The 14645-nt window shown below is 37.0% G+C and overlaps 1 protein-coding gene across 3 annotated transcripts in view; it reads left to right on the top strand.

The window, feature by feature from the left end:
• Nucleotides 1-14645, top strand: part of NPEPPS (aminopeptidase puromycin sensitive) — an 81818-nt gene that overhangs the window by 14667 nt on the left and 52506 nt on the right. For all 3 annotated transcript variants that reach the window (XM_037495189.2, XM_037495187.2, XM_037495186.2), the window contains one exon: nt 235-319. In XM_037495189.2, coding sequence (XP_037351086.1) covers nt 235-319 — 85 coding nt within the window. The remainder of the gene's footprint in view (nt 1-234; nt 320-14645) is intronic.

Genomic DNA, 14645 nt, shown 5'->3' with positions numbered 1-14645 from the left:
CCTTCTGCCTGCTCTGCTCCCCGCTCTGGTTCTGGTGAATTCTCTCGCCCTCCCGCGCTTCTGACTGTACCCAGTGCATGTATAAACAAACAAACAAATAAATAAATAAATAAAACATGCCTCTATAAAAAAATAAAATAAAATAAAAAGCACTGTGACATACATTTGAGATGAAGATGTACATATTATTAATCTCAGCTATTTCTTATACTGCGGTTTTTCTTTTCCTCGTAGGTGAGGCAGGCAACCAATCAGATTGTGATGAATTGTGCTGATATTGACATTATTACAGCTTCATATGCGCCAGAGGGAGATGAAGGTATGAACTATATTCATTTACTATGTGGTCTTATGTGATCTGTATTTGTGTGTGCTTTTGTGTATGAATGTAGTATGTACATTTTCAAGTTAAACTATCAGTGCTTATGACTTTAAAAATAGGAAACATCTTATTTGTTTAATTAGTAAAGTGTTTGTCACAATTTTAATTCTGCTTCAAACATTAACATATTTTGTGACACTAGGAAGATCACATTTGCATAAATGTAAAATGAATATAATACCATACATATAAAGTTGAAGGGATATTTTAAAAATTAAGTATTTTTAACATGAACTGTTCATCAGGAGGGCTTAGTTCATACGTGGTTCTCAAAGGTTTTTTTCCTCTTGAGCTATAGATTAAAACTGAGATAAGTCTTATTCATAATTGGGAGAGAAATATTTGCTTTGTGTGATTGAATATGAAGTGTAAGCTAGAGAATGGAGTCAGTTACAGGGGGAAATATATGAAAAAGAAACTATAGAATTTGTAGGAACTCATTTAGGATCTTTAAAATGAGAATTATTTTAGACCTTGTAATTACAATAAGGATTAAATTGAGTAATTACTTTTGGCCTCAAATCTTATTGAACCATAAACTGCATTTCAAAAAGTTTCAGTTTCACATAAGTTCACAAGTATACTAATATTGAAGCTGACTTGCTTTTTACTTTTGACTTTACCTTGATATTCCTTTTGAAAATGGCTTTTTGGTTAGTCTTTACTACTTCCTCAAAGAAAGTCTTCTCATTTGATATGTTAGAAATTTGAACTTTCAGTTTTCTTTTTGTATTGCAGTTTTCCCTCTCCTTTATTTTGGGGGGGAAAAAAGCATACAAGTAACACTTTAAGGCCTAACAATATTTATTTAATGAATTAAAAAAAATTATCTTGTCCATAGAGAAAAAAAAGAAAGGATATAGTAGTTGAGCATATTATTGCTAAGAAGTACCCATCTTCAGTTGATTGTAAATAAGACCAAACTGCTGTGATTTCAGGTTTGAGAAGTACATCCTTTAAATGGACTTTGAATGGTTGCCAACTTAAAAAAAATTGTCTGGTAAATGAGATATTAATCAAGATTATTATTTACAGTTAACTATATAACTATAAAGAGAAATGTGGCCACGTTAGCCAAGCATATTGAGGCAAGCTTTCTTTGTTGTAGAGAACCTTAAAAATTTAATGCAGAATTTTAAAATGGTGTGAAATATATGTGCACCTTCCAGCTGACATAGTTTTAGCTCAGGTTTGTTTTTTTTAACTTCATTTACTAAAATTCGAAGAAGGCATTCAGATAACTTAGATGTTTTGAATATGCATAATAAAATGGTGCTAAGCTTACAGCGATCTGTATCTCAAGAGGAGCAGTGTTAGTGTTCTTACAAAGAGGACTAGGAGAGAAATGAAAGTTTAAGAGCAAGTGAAGAGGATTGGGTGAGGGCTTCAGATAAAACATTACTTTCTTTCTGGTACATAAAATATTTTTTCAGAACTAGCAAAGGTACATTCCTCAAATTTTTTTCTCCTGCAACAATAGGAAAAACTGGGAATCATGTGTAAACCCATTTGATTTTGGAGTGTAAGAGGAGAAGTTTTATTAATCTAAAGGTTTTGATCAGGAATAGGGATAGATTTGGCTTTCCAAGTATATACATGGCTTAATTTTGTCCTTGGACAAAACACTTCTTGGTTTTTACTTTATGGGAGAGTGTAACTGGTTGTTTCTTTAGTAGAAACTAGCAGTTGTGAATTTGATTGCCAGCTCCTTCCAGGGAGCACCTTCCTGGTGGCAGGGGAATGAATGAGTCACTAGGAGAAATACTCTTTTCAACCCAGCTAATCTCATCCAGTACTTATTAATATTTACGATTGCCTTCTGGAAGAGGACTGATTTGCACATCTTGATACTTATAAGTTAAATCAGAAAATTATTTGAAGGCATGAAATTGTTTGTGTAAGTTTTTGATTGACAAAAACAGTCACTTTGTGATATGTGCAGTGATCCAAAAATACCTGTTGGCATGTGTCACTTTAACTTAAGGCACTGTCTTTTGAACAGAAATAATTTATTTTAAAGCCTATTTGAGATCTTTCTTTGTAATATTTAAAAGATGAGAACTCAGTAAGAAAAACGGCTGAAAACTGTTTTTTTACTGTTCTGCACTTCAAGGGTTGGTGAAATCACTAGCACTTAAGCCAGTGCAAGGAATGCACCTCCCTACACAGTTCAGGGATTAGTATTGTCATCAGCTTCTGCAAGAGAAATACGAAAATTTTGAGTGCCTGAACTAAGGTCCTGACAGGTAAAGAGTCTTTTAATTTATCATTAATAGATGGTGTGGGCATAACCACATAGAGAATGATCATTTGAAAGTTTTGTACAAACTTTTCCATTAGTGTACTCTGCCAGTTATACTTGTAGAATTAGCTGTGTAAGAAATTTTTTTTTCCTTTGGTGACATGATCTTTCTTACAGAGTTCTAATTCATAGTTACAGTTCTGCCAGCATCACTTTGCTTTATCCGTATTAAGCATGTAAATTTTAACACAATTATTCTTGAAGTTGGTTTGTACTTTTCATATGTGCATATGTGCACGTGAATGTTTAATGGGAACAAAAACAGCTTAGAAATACTGCCAGATACTAAAATAGTTTTAACTATTTTAGAATAAAACCATTACCTTAAAAAAAGAAATGTGGCCTCCCTGGTGGCGCAAGGGGTTAAGACGCAATCTACGAAGCTGTCCGCAGTCACTGCAGCACGAGTTCCATCCCCATCCAGGAAGTTACCCACATGGCGCAGCAGACCTCTCCTCACTCGCCCGCTGCTCCCCTCAGCAGTGTATTTCAGTCAGTCTGCCTGTTCTGTTCCCCACTCTGTCTCTGGTGAATCCTCTCACCGCCCCCCATACTTCTGGCCCAGTTCTTTATGCATAAATAAATAAATTTTAAAAAGAAATATTTCCTTACACTTGAGCATAAGCCTTTATCCAACTATTAGTACTGTATTTTCTGTCATAGTTATGTGTAGTATCAGCAATAATATTAGTAAACCACCATCTCTCTTTGTGATAGTTACGTCATCATTCTGTAAGTACATACATGCCTAATTGAATGCTAGCCCTCAAATCAGGAAGATTTAAAGAGAATGAAAAATATCCACTTATAATACAAGTATATTGACATATGGTACAGAATTTCATACAAAAATTTTAAGTGAAAGGACTATGATTATAACTTTAGTTACACAAATAACACTGTGTTAGGGGCCTCAAACCAAAGTTACTGTTGGGGTTCACCAAATAACAAACATGAGTAAATTGAGCTGGGCATAGGAAAATAAAAATGCTGGGACAGAGTGTGAACCAAAGAGTGAATATCTAATGTAAATATGTTTAAATTAAAAAAAAAAAAATGTTTCTGGATAAACATTTTTGTGAGCTGTTTTGAGTTTTCTTGAATTTGCAACCTCTGAAGAGGAATTCCCGGGTTCTGCAGTGTAGTATGAATATTCTCTATCACTTGGAGATAAAGATAAGACTTGAGCATAGGTTTAATAAAAGGAGGAAAAACCATTTATGAACCTTATAGGTTCTTTTTGATTGAAACATGTAAATAATACATTATATATAACATATTATTATTAAATACATTAAGAAAATTGTTTTAGTTTGCTGTATATGCTCCAAATGGTATCTATTTTTAAAAGATTCAAAATCTAGCGTAACACCTCTTTTTAGATAGCTTTTAGATATTTTTGAGTGTCTAAATTAATTCATAAAGTAACCACAATTACACTATTATAGGCTACACTGAGGAAACAAGTATTATTTTCCCAGTTCTTTGGTAACTTTTTAGGATATCCTGTTTTCTGAATTAAATAGTGATTTTTAAAAAAAAGATTTATTTATTTATTTATTTATTTATTTATTTATTTATACAAGAACTAGAGTACAGGTCAGAGGTGCCGGAGGGTGAGAGAATTCACCAGAGACAGAGTGGGGAGCAGAACAGGCAGACGAACCAAAGACACTGTTAAGGGTCTGTTGCCGGGCCATGTGGGTTTCTTCGTGGCCGGCTGGGAATTGAGCCCATGCTGCAGAGGCTGCGGACAGCTTCACAGCGTGGCGCTCAACCTGCTGTGCCACTGGGGAGGCCCTAAATAGTGATTTTTTTTTTTAGTTAAACTTTTTCGGTGCGATCTTAAGTTTACAGAAAAAATGAGTAGAAAGTGCAGAGGTCTCATATACAGTTGGCCCCCAAACAACTGGGTTTGAACTCTGTTGTATACTCTGACAGATGAATTTTCTTATAAGCGATTGACTTAAACTTAATGTTTTGATAAATATAGTAATGTAATATAGTAATGTAAATACTTCCCCTTATGATTTTGTTAATAACATTTTCTTTAGTTGACTTTTTGGTGAGAATACAGTTTATACTACATGTAACATAGAAAATATATGTTAATTGTATTATCTGTAAGGCTTCTGGTCAACAATAGACTACTAATAGTTACGTTTTGGGGGAGTCACAAGTTCATGTGGAATTTTTACTGCATGGGGGTTGTTGTCCCTACTCCCCACATTGTTCAGGAGTCAGCAGTATTCCCAGCCCATGTACACAACCTTCCCCACTATCAGCATCTCAAACCAGAGCAGTACATTGTTACAATGGATGATCTTATGTTGATCACCCAAAGCCCATAGATTACATTATAAGGGTTCACTCTTGGTTTTATGTAGTCTCTAGATTTTGACAAATGTATAATAACATGTATCCATTCACTGTCCTAAAAATCTTCTGTGTTCTGCTTATTTACTTCTTCCTCCTCCTAAGCCCTAGCAACAACTATACTTTTGTCTCTGTAGTTTTCTTTTCCAGAATGTCATATAGTTGGAATCTTACAGTATGTAGCCTTTGTCTTCTTTCCTTTAGTAATATGCACTTAAATTTTTCCCTAAGCTCTTCATGGCTTATTAGCTCTTTCTATTGTTGAGTAATATTCCATTTTATATACCACAGTATTCATCCAGTCACCTACTGAAAGACTTTATAGTTCCAAGTTTTGACAATTATGAGTATAGGTGCTATAAACATTCATATACAGGTTTTTGTGTGGACATAAGCTTTCACCTCAATTGGATGAATACTTAGGAGTGTGATTGTTGGATCTTATGCTAAGACAAAATTTAGTGTTTTAAGAAACTGCCAAACTGTCTTTCAAAGTGACTAATTCCATTTTGTACTCCCACCAGCAATAAATGCACCCCAACATTTGGTGGTGTTTCTTGGATTTTGTTCTTTCTGATAGATATGTAATGACTGCTCTTTGTTGAGGTATCTCTTTAGGTCTTTTTGCCTCATGTTAATTCAATTGTTCTTTCTCTTATTGTTGAGTTCTAAGAATATTTTGGTTATTTTGGATATAGTTCTTTATTAGATATATCCTTTACACACATTTTCTCCTAATCTGTGGCTTTTCTTCTCATTCTCTTCACATTGCTTTCTGGTAGCAGAGTTTTTAATTTTAACGAAGTTCAGCTAGTCATTTACTTGTTTCACAGATTGTGCTTTTTTGTGTGGTATCTAAAGTCAGTGCTGTCCCCAAGACCAACAAGGCTTTCTCCTTTGTTTTTTTCTAGGAGTTCTGTAGTTTTGTATGTAACATTTCAATCTGTGATCCATTTTGACTGAATTTTTGTGAAAGGTGTAAGGTCTACTTCTGGGTTTTTTTGGGTTTTATTTTTGCATTTGTTGTCCCTGTTGCATGTATTGTTTTCATATCATATGTTGAAAAGATGGTTTTATTGTCTTGCTTTTGTTCCTTTGTCAAAGACACTTGACTGTATTTATGTGAGTCTATTTCTAGGCTCTCTGTTTTGTTGCATTGATCTATTTGTCTCTTCTTTCTCCAGTAAAACACCTTGTCTTGATTACTATAGCTTTATAGTAAACCTTGCTGTCAAATAGCATTAGTTTTCTGACTTTGTTCTTTTCCTTCAATGTTGAATTGGCTATTTGGATTATTTGCCTCTCCATACAAACTTTAAACTCCATTTTTTAATAGCTACAAAATTACTTCTGGGGTTTTGATTTAGATAGGCATTGAATGTATGGATCAAGTTAGGCAGAACTGACAACTTGACAATTTTGAGTCTTCCTGTCTATGAATATGAACTGACTCTCCATTTATTCATTCATCCGTGGTATCTTTCATGACAGTTTTGTAGTTTTCCTCATAAGGATCTTGTACATATTTTATCAGATTTATTCATATTTGTAAGTATTCATTTTAGTATAGGGTGATAATGTAAGTGGTAATGTGTTTTTAAATTTAAATACCACTGGGCCTCCCTGGTGGCACAGGTGGTTGAGCACCGCACTGTGAAGCTGTCTGCAGCCTCTGCAGCGCGGGTTCGATCCTGGCCGACTGGGTGAGAATCCCACACGGGGAAGCAAACCTCTCCTGTCTTGCCCGCTGCTCCCCTCAACAATGTATTTCTTCAATCTGCCTGTTGTGTTCCCTGCTCTGTCTCTGGTGAATCCTCTCAACCTCCTGTGCATCTGGCCTGTACCCCGGCTCTTGTATAAAAAATAAATCTCAAAAAAAAAATTTAAATACCACTTATTCATTGTTGGTATATAGAAAAGAAATTGACTTTTTAATATTAACTGTACATTCTGCATGAGTTTTTTTGTTAATACTTTTGGATTTTGTAAATAAACGACTATGCCTTCAATGTAGAATGTATTTCTACATTCCCAATCTTTTTTTTTTTTTTTTTTTAAGATTTATTCATTTATACAAGAGCTTGGGTACAGGCCAGAGGCGTGGGAGGGTGAGAGGATTCACCAGAAACAGAGTGGGGAACAGAACAGACAGACGGACCGAAATACATTGCTGAGGGGAGCAGTGGGCAAGACAGAGGAGGTCTGCCGCGCCATGTGGGAATCTCCCTGGCTGGCTGGGAATTGAACCAGCGCTGCAGAGACTGTGGACATCTTCACAGTGCCACGCTCAACCCACTGTGCCACCGGGGAGGCCCTAAATTCCCAATCTTTTCTTTCTTTTTCCTGTCTTTTGCAGTTTTCCCACAGTTCTTGGTTTTTTCCCAGTCTCTTTTTTTCCTCTCTGCTTTTCAGTTTTGCAAGTTTCATTTGTCATGCCCTCAAGCTTAGAGGACTGTAGACCAGTCTACTATTGAGCTCATCAAAGGCATTCTTCATTTTTGTTACAATGATTTTTCATCTCTAGTATTGTTTTTAATTCTTAGAATTTCCATCTCTTTGCTTACATCAATCCTTGCATATTTTCTACTTTTTCCATTTAAACCTTATTAATAATAGTTTTCAAAAAAATTCTGGTCTGGTAGTTCCAACATTCCTGCTTTTGATGCTTGTTCAGTGACTCTGACTCTGCTTTTGATGCTTGTTCAGTGTCTTCAGATTGTGTTTTCAGTTTTTTTTAAAGATTTATTTATACATACAAGAACTGAGGTACAGGTCAGAGGTGTGGGGAGTGAGAGGATTCACCAGAGACAGAGTAGGCAACAGAACAGGAAGATAGACTGAAATATACTACTGAGGGAAGCAGTGGGCGGGACAGGAGAAGTCGGCTGCGCCATGTGGGTCGCCTCCCTGACCAGGGATCGAGCTCCTGCTACAGTGGCTGTGGACAGCTTCATAGTGCTGTGTCTTAACCCCTTGCGCCACCAGGTAGGACCCAATGTTTTCAGCTTTTTTTTTTTTTTTAAGATTTACTTACTTATTTATACAAGCACTGGGTACAGTCAGAAGCGCAGGAGGGTGAGAGAATTCACCAGAGCCAGAGTGGGGAGCAGAGCAGGCAGACTGACGAAGTACACTGCTGAGGGGAGCAGCGGGCGTGGCGGGAGAGGTCTGCGCTCCATGTGGGACCCTTGCCAGTGGCCGGGGAACAAACCGGCGCTACAGAGGCTGCGGGCAGCCTTGCAACCCAGCGCTCAACCTCTGTGCCACCAGGGGAGGCCCGCTTGTTGTTTTCTTTTTTCATAGTAGCCATCCTAATAGGTATAAAATGGTATCTTGCTGTGGCTTTGATTGGTATTTCCTTAATGATTCGTGAGCTTATTTCCATCCTTTTTTTTTTTAATATTGATTTATTTATGCATACAAGAACTGAGGTACAGGCCAGAGGTGCAGGGGGTGAGAGGATTCACCAGAGACAGAATGGGGAACAGAACAGGATTGACTGAAATACACTGCCGAGGGGAGCAGCAGGTAAGACAAGAGAGGTCTTCTGCGCCATATGGGTACCTCTCTGGCCAGGGATTGAACTCCTGCTGCAGTGGCTGCAGATAGCTTCATAGGTTGAGTCTTAACCCCTTGCGCCACCAGGGAGGTCCTTACATCCTTATTAAATATTTGTATATTTAGGAGAAAGGTCTTTTGGAGTCTTTTGCTCATTTTTAGTTGTTTGTTGTTGCTGTAGTTGAGTATAGGAATTCTTATATTCAGAATCCTTTATCAGATAATGTTCTGCAAGTATTTTTTGCCATTTTGTTGGTTGCCTCTTCACTCTTGTGATTGTGTCTTTTGATGCATGGGATTTTTAGTTTTGATGAAGTCCAGTTTGTCTACATCTTTTCTTGCTTGTAGTTTTGGTGTCTTAGGAAAATCAAGCATTGCCAAATACAGTGTCATGAAACTAATAGGTTTACATTTCCTCAAAGAGTGTCATAGTATTAATTCTCACATTTAGTCTTTGATCCATTTTGAGTTCAGTTTTGTATATGTTACAAAATAAGTTTAGTTTCATTCTTTTGCACATGAATAGTCAGTGTTTACAACTCTTTTTTGAAAGACTGCCCTTTCCATGAAATGGTTCTGGTACTTATGTTGAAATCATTTGACCCTGTATGCAGAAGTTTATTTCCAAGTTCTCCATTCTAATCCACTGATCTATGTTTCTGTCTTTATGCTAGAACCACACTCTTCCCACCCCCAATTGTACCACTGCAATTGGGAAAAACTTCCCATTTTGTTTTTCATTTTCAAGATTGTTTTGGTTATTTGGGGTCGTTTGAGGCTTTCATATGAACTTTAGGGTGAATTTTTATTTATTTATTTTTTAATATTTATTCATTTATGCATACAAGCACTGGGGTACAGGCCAGAGGTGTGGGGGGGGGGTGAGAGGATTCACCAGCGACAGAGTGGGGGAACAGAACAAGCAGATTGACCAAAATACACTGCCGATGGGAGCAGTGGGCAAGACAGGAGAAGTCTGCTGTTCCATATGGGTAGCTCCTTCACTGGGGATTGAATTCGTGCTGCAGTGGCAGCAGATTCCTTCATAGGTTGCGTCTTAACTCCTAGAGTCACCAGGGAGGCCCCTGAATTTTTAAATTTCTACACAAAGCACTGTTCATTGGGCTCTTGAGAGGGCTTGCATTGAATCTATAGATTTCTTTGGATACTGGGTACATTTTAACAATCCATGAACAAGGATTATAAGCATGAATTTATAATCCATGAACAAGGCATGTTTTTTCTGTTCATTTGCATCTTTAAATTTTCATTGATGTTTTGTGGTTTTCTTTTCTTTTTTTTTTTATTTGCCTCCTTGGTAAAGTTTACTTCTTAAGTATTTTATTTATTTTGATGCTATTATAAATAGAATGTTTTGTTAATTTCCTTTCTCTTTTGAGATTGTTTATTGTTAGTGTGTAGAAATGCAGCTAGTTTTTGTATGTTGACTTTTGTGTCCTACAACTTTGTTGAATTTATTATTTCTTTTGTTTCTCTTGTGGAATCTTTAATGCTTTGTATATAGAACAGATAATTTTACTTCTTTGTTTCCAACTGGATGCCTTTTCCCCCCTTACCTTATTACTCTGACTAGAACATTTATTGCTATGTTGAGTAGAAGTGGTTAAAAATCAGGCAGGCATCCTGTTTTGAACCTGATTTTAGGGGAAGAGTTTTAAGCCTTTCACTAAGCAAGATCCTCTTGATCCACTAAATCTGGTCTTCTTTTTTCATTTTGCTATATAAGGTTTTCCCTTTCTTTCTGTGTCCAGAACCCCAGTTATTAGTGCTCTGCCATCATAAAACTGCCAAAGTCTAAGACATATATTGTGGGAAATTGAATGAAGAATGTTAGACTTTATCTGTTATTCCATTTTTCTGGGCTCTTGGCCATTCCAATTCTGGCTGCTTTGGTAGTGACCAAGTCCAATTTTGTCTCCCCAGGAGGGAGGCTCCTATAAACTTTATGACTCTGCTTTCTTCATTGTCCTCAATGTTCTGCTTAGAAGTAGTAAGCAAATGCAACAGGAAATAGAAAGTCTTTGAATTATAGAACTGATCTTTGTGATTCCTGTCAAATACTCAAAATTTTTTAAATCTAGTTTTCATATCTAGCTGTGATTCTAAACTGTCACATGAATAGCCAGTGTAGTAGTCAAGCCTACCAGTCACAGGAGTTTGGATGAATTTTTTTAAATGTGAGACATATTTCAATATGAGATCTTCAGCAGATGGTAATATTTCATTCAAGTATTTACAGGCAAAAAGGTTACTAGGTATAACCCAGACACAAATTATTATTGGCCAGTAAAAGATGTGATTTAATAATATGAAGATTATTATTAAAGTTTAAAGTACTTGTGTCAACATTGCACAGGAATAATTTTTAAAATGTGAACAGTTATGATACTTACAGGTTATCTTCATCACATGGCAATTAATATTTCATTTTGCCTTATCTTTTTAAATTATGAAAGCAATAACATGCTTGTGGTAGTAAAATCAAATAATATAGAATATAAGAAGTGAGAATTCTTCCCTCCCTTCATGGTATATCACCTACCCTTCAGTCCCAGAAGTAGCCATGTTAACAGTCTGGTATAAGTTTACAAACACACACACACACACACACACACACACACACACACACGGTATTTTTTCTTAAATTACATGAATTAGATTATGATATATGTATAATGTTTTGCAACTTGCTTTTTTAACTTAATGTGGTTGATATGTAGAACTGTGTAACACAAGCCTAAGATTATTGTATATAGATGTTATCATTTTACAAAGCCATTTCTTAATGTTGCACATTTTGGCTATTTCACTTTTTTGGCTGTTTCAAATTGTAGGGCAAAGGATATCTTTGTGGGGGCCTCCTGGGTGGCACAGCGGTTGAGTGCTGCGTTGTGAGGCTGCCCGCAGCCTCTGCAGCGCTGGTTCTATCCCTGGCTGCTCCCTGCACACCTGGGAGGGTCCCACATGGCACGCAGACCTCTCCTGCCACCTGCTGCTCCCCTCAGCAGTGTGCTTGGGTCCTTCTGCCTGCTCTGCTCCCCACTCTGGCTCTGGTGAATTCTCTCGCCCTCCCGCCCTTCTGACTGTACCCAGTGCTTGTATAAATAAATAAATAAAATCTTTAAAAAAAAAAGATATCTTTGTGTACCAATAACAGTATACCTACAAGTTGTGTCAGAATCTTCAGTACTATGTTAAATATTTTTTAAACTTTTTTTTCCAAAGATCTATTTATGCATACAAGAGCTGGGGCACAGGCCAGAGATGTGGGGGGTGAGAGGATTCACCAGAGACAGAGTGGGGAACAAACAGGCAGATTAACCGAAGTACACTGCTGAAGGGAGCAGCGGGCGAGTCAGGAGAGGTCTGTTCGCCATGTGGGTTGCTCCTTGACTGGCTGGAGATAGAACTTGTGCTGCAGAGGCTGCAGATCGCTTTGTAGTGCAGTGCTTAACTCCTTGCGCCACCAGGGAGGTCCAGTATGTTAAATTTTAAAGAAATACCAAATTATCTGTGTTAGATACAAATTATCAAACATCCCTCCTAAAAAGTTTTGTTATTTTATAATCCCATTAGTGTATGAAGTGTACATTTTTTTATATTTCCATTATGCTGGATGTTGTTGTCAATCTTCATTAATAAGATTGAACCGCTTTTCTTTTTTTTTTTTTAAGATTTGTTTATTTATGCATACAAGAGCTGGGGTGCAGGCCAGAGATAAAGGGTTTGAGGATCCACCAGAGACAGAGTGGGGAACAGAACAGGCCGACTGACTGAAATACACTGCTGAGGGGAGCAGCGGGCAAGACAGGAGAAGTCTGCCTTGCCATGTGGGTTTCTTCCTGGCTGGCCAGTGAGTGAACTTGTGCTTTAGAGGCTGTGGATTGCTACAGAGTGTGGTACTTAACCCCTTGTGCCACCAGGGAGGCCCTGAACATCTTTTCATATATGTACTAGTTTTCAGTTTTTTTGTAAGTTTTTGGAATAATTGTACATTGTAATTTTTTTTTTTTGCTTTGAGCATAAATTTTACATATGATAGATAAATCCCTTGTTACAGATATTACAAATATTTCATTGGATATCTTCTGTGTTTCAACTTTTTTATGGTATCTTTGCCACTTTAATCAAGCCTATCAATTGAGTGAATTTTTTAAGATTAGCTTCTTTATTACTTCCATGGTAAGAGTATTTTAATTTTGAAGTTTAGTTTGAATTCTCTTTTGTGGTGTCATTCTAGATTCTTATACTCTGATGTTTCTGGATTTGATTTAGTATGTGGTGTTATGGGTCTGCAAATTAGATTTCATAATAAACATTCTATGACCATGTGTTAATTGAGTAATCTTGGGACTTAGTTCAGAAATACTAGAACTAGCTTTAAAATAGTTCTTAATAGAACTTATACTAACTCTGTATTGAGTATGAATTATTTACACTTCTGTCATCTCTCCCTTGGAAAGGTGAAAGTGAGACCTTTTCAAATAAAAACAGAAAATGTCTTTATGTCTTTAGTACTTATACTTGTTTTTTTGCATAGCTTGTTTGAAATTTGAAGGCCCTGGTGAATGTATAGCTTAATATTTTAATAATGTATAGCTTAATGTATAGCTTAATTTTTTTAATTGGTTTTAGAATACCTCAGTTATTGTTTCTTCAGATACTGTCTTTGTTTTATTCTATCCTCCTATCTACCATCCTGGGATTACAATTAAATGTATCTTTGATTTTCTAACTCTGTCCTCTGTCTTTCCTACCCTCTGTATTTTTTTATCCTTTCATCATTATGTGCTTTGTTTCCAATCTTTTATTCAGACTTAAGCTTCTGATTCATTAATTCTTTCTTTAGCTGTATCTAACCTGTTTTCAAGATTGCACATTGAGGTTGTGTTTTGTTTTTCTTTGTGTTAAGCTTAATTTTATGTTAATGCATATTTTAGTTTTAAGACATTTTTCTAAGTGTGGGAGCTTTTGTGGTCTTTCAATTAAGTTTTTTTTTTTTTTTTAAAGTAGCTTCTTGTTCTGGACATAAGTTCTTTGGCATCTTTATGTTAGAAGTATATTCTGACCAGCAGCTTCTGGTGGCACCACTTAATGTACAGACATTCATAATTTTCATGGGGTAAAGTTTGTCATTCTTTTTCTTTTAGTTACAGCTTTTTATATCTTTTTTTTTAAAGATTTATTTATTTATTTATAAAAGCACTGGGTACAGGCAGAAGCGCAGGAGGATGAGGATGAGAGAATTCACCAGAGGCAGAGCAGGGAACAGAGCAGGCAGACTGATGAAGTACACTGCAGAGGGGAGCAGCGGGCATGGCAAGAGAGGTCTGTGTGCCATGTGGGACCCTCTCTGGCGGCCGGGGATCGAACCGTTGCTGCAGAGGCTGCAGGCAGCTTCGCAGCCCAGCGCTCAACCACTGCACCACCAGGGGAGGCCCAGCTTTTTATATCTTAAATGATTTTTTTCCCTATTCCAATATCACAAAGCTAGCATTCTGTATTATGTCCTAAAACCTTTATTGTTTTGACATTCATAATCTACTTTTTGAATATCATGTGCATCCATGTCCAGCTGGGTTTCTCCTCCCAATGGGAATTCTGTTGTCCCAAGGTTCACTTACTAGGGCATCACCCTTTCCCCACTACTCTGCAGTGCTCCATGTGGTAGTTCATATAATAGTCATACTTGGGGCCTCCCTCTTGGCGCAAGGAGTTAAGATGCAGCACTATGAAGGTACCTGCAGCCACTGCAGCATGTGTTCGATCCCCGGCCAGGGAGGTGACCCACATGGCGCAGAAGACCTCCCCTGACTTGCCCGCTGCTCCCCTTAGCAGTGTATTTCAGTTAGTCTGCCTATTCTGTCCCCCACTCTGGCTTTGGTGAATCCTCTCACCCCCCCACACCTCTGGCCTGTACCCCAGTTCTTGTATGCATAAATAAATAAATCTTTAAAAAAAAAACCACATAATAGTCATACTTTCAGTATCAGTTGATTAAGTTTT

The sequence above is a fragment of the Talpa occidentalis genome, unplaced genomic scaffold, assembly GCF_014898055.3.
Source record: "Talpa occidentalis isolate TD23 unplaced genomic scaffold, MPIMG_talOcc4v2.1 talOcc4.7, whole genome shotgun sequence".
Taxonomy (NCBI): domain Eukaryota; kingdom Metazoa; phylum Chordata; class Mammalia; order Eulipotyphla; family Talpidae; genus Talpa; species Talpa occidentalis.
The sequence above is the reverse complement of the archived record's forward strand: the minus strand, read 5'-3'. Positions and strand labels throughout refer to the sequence as shown.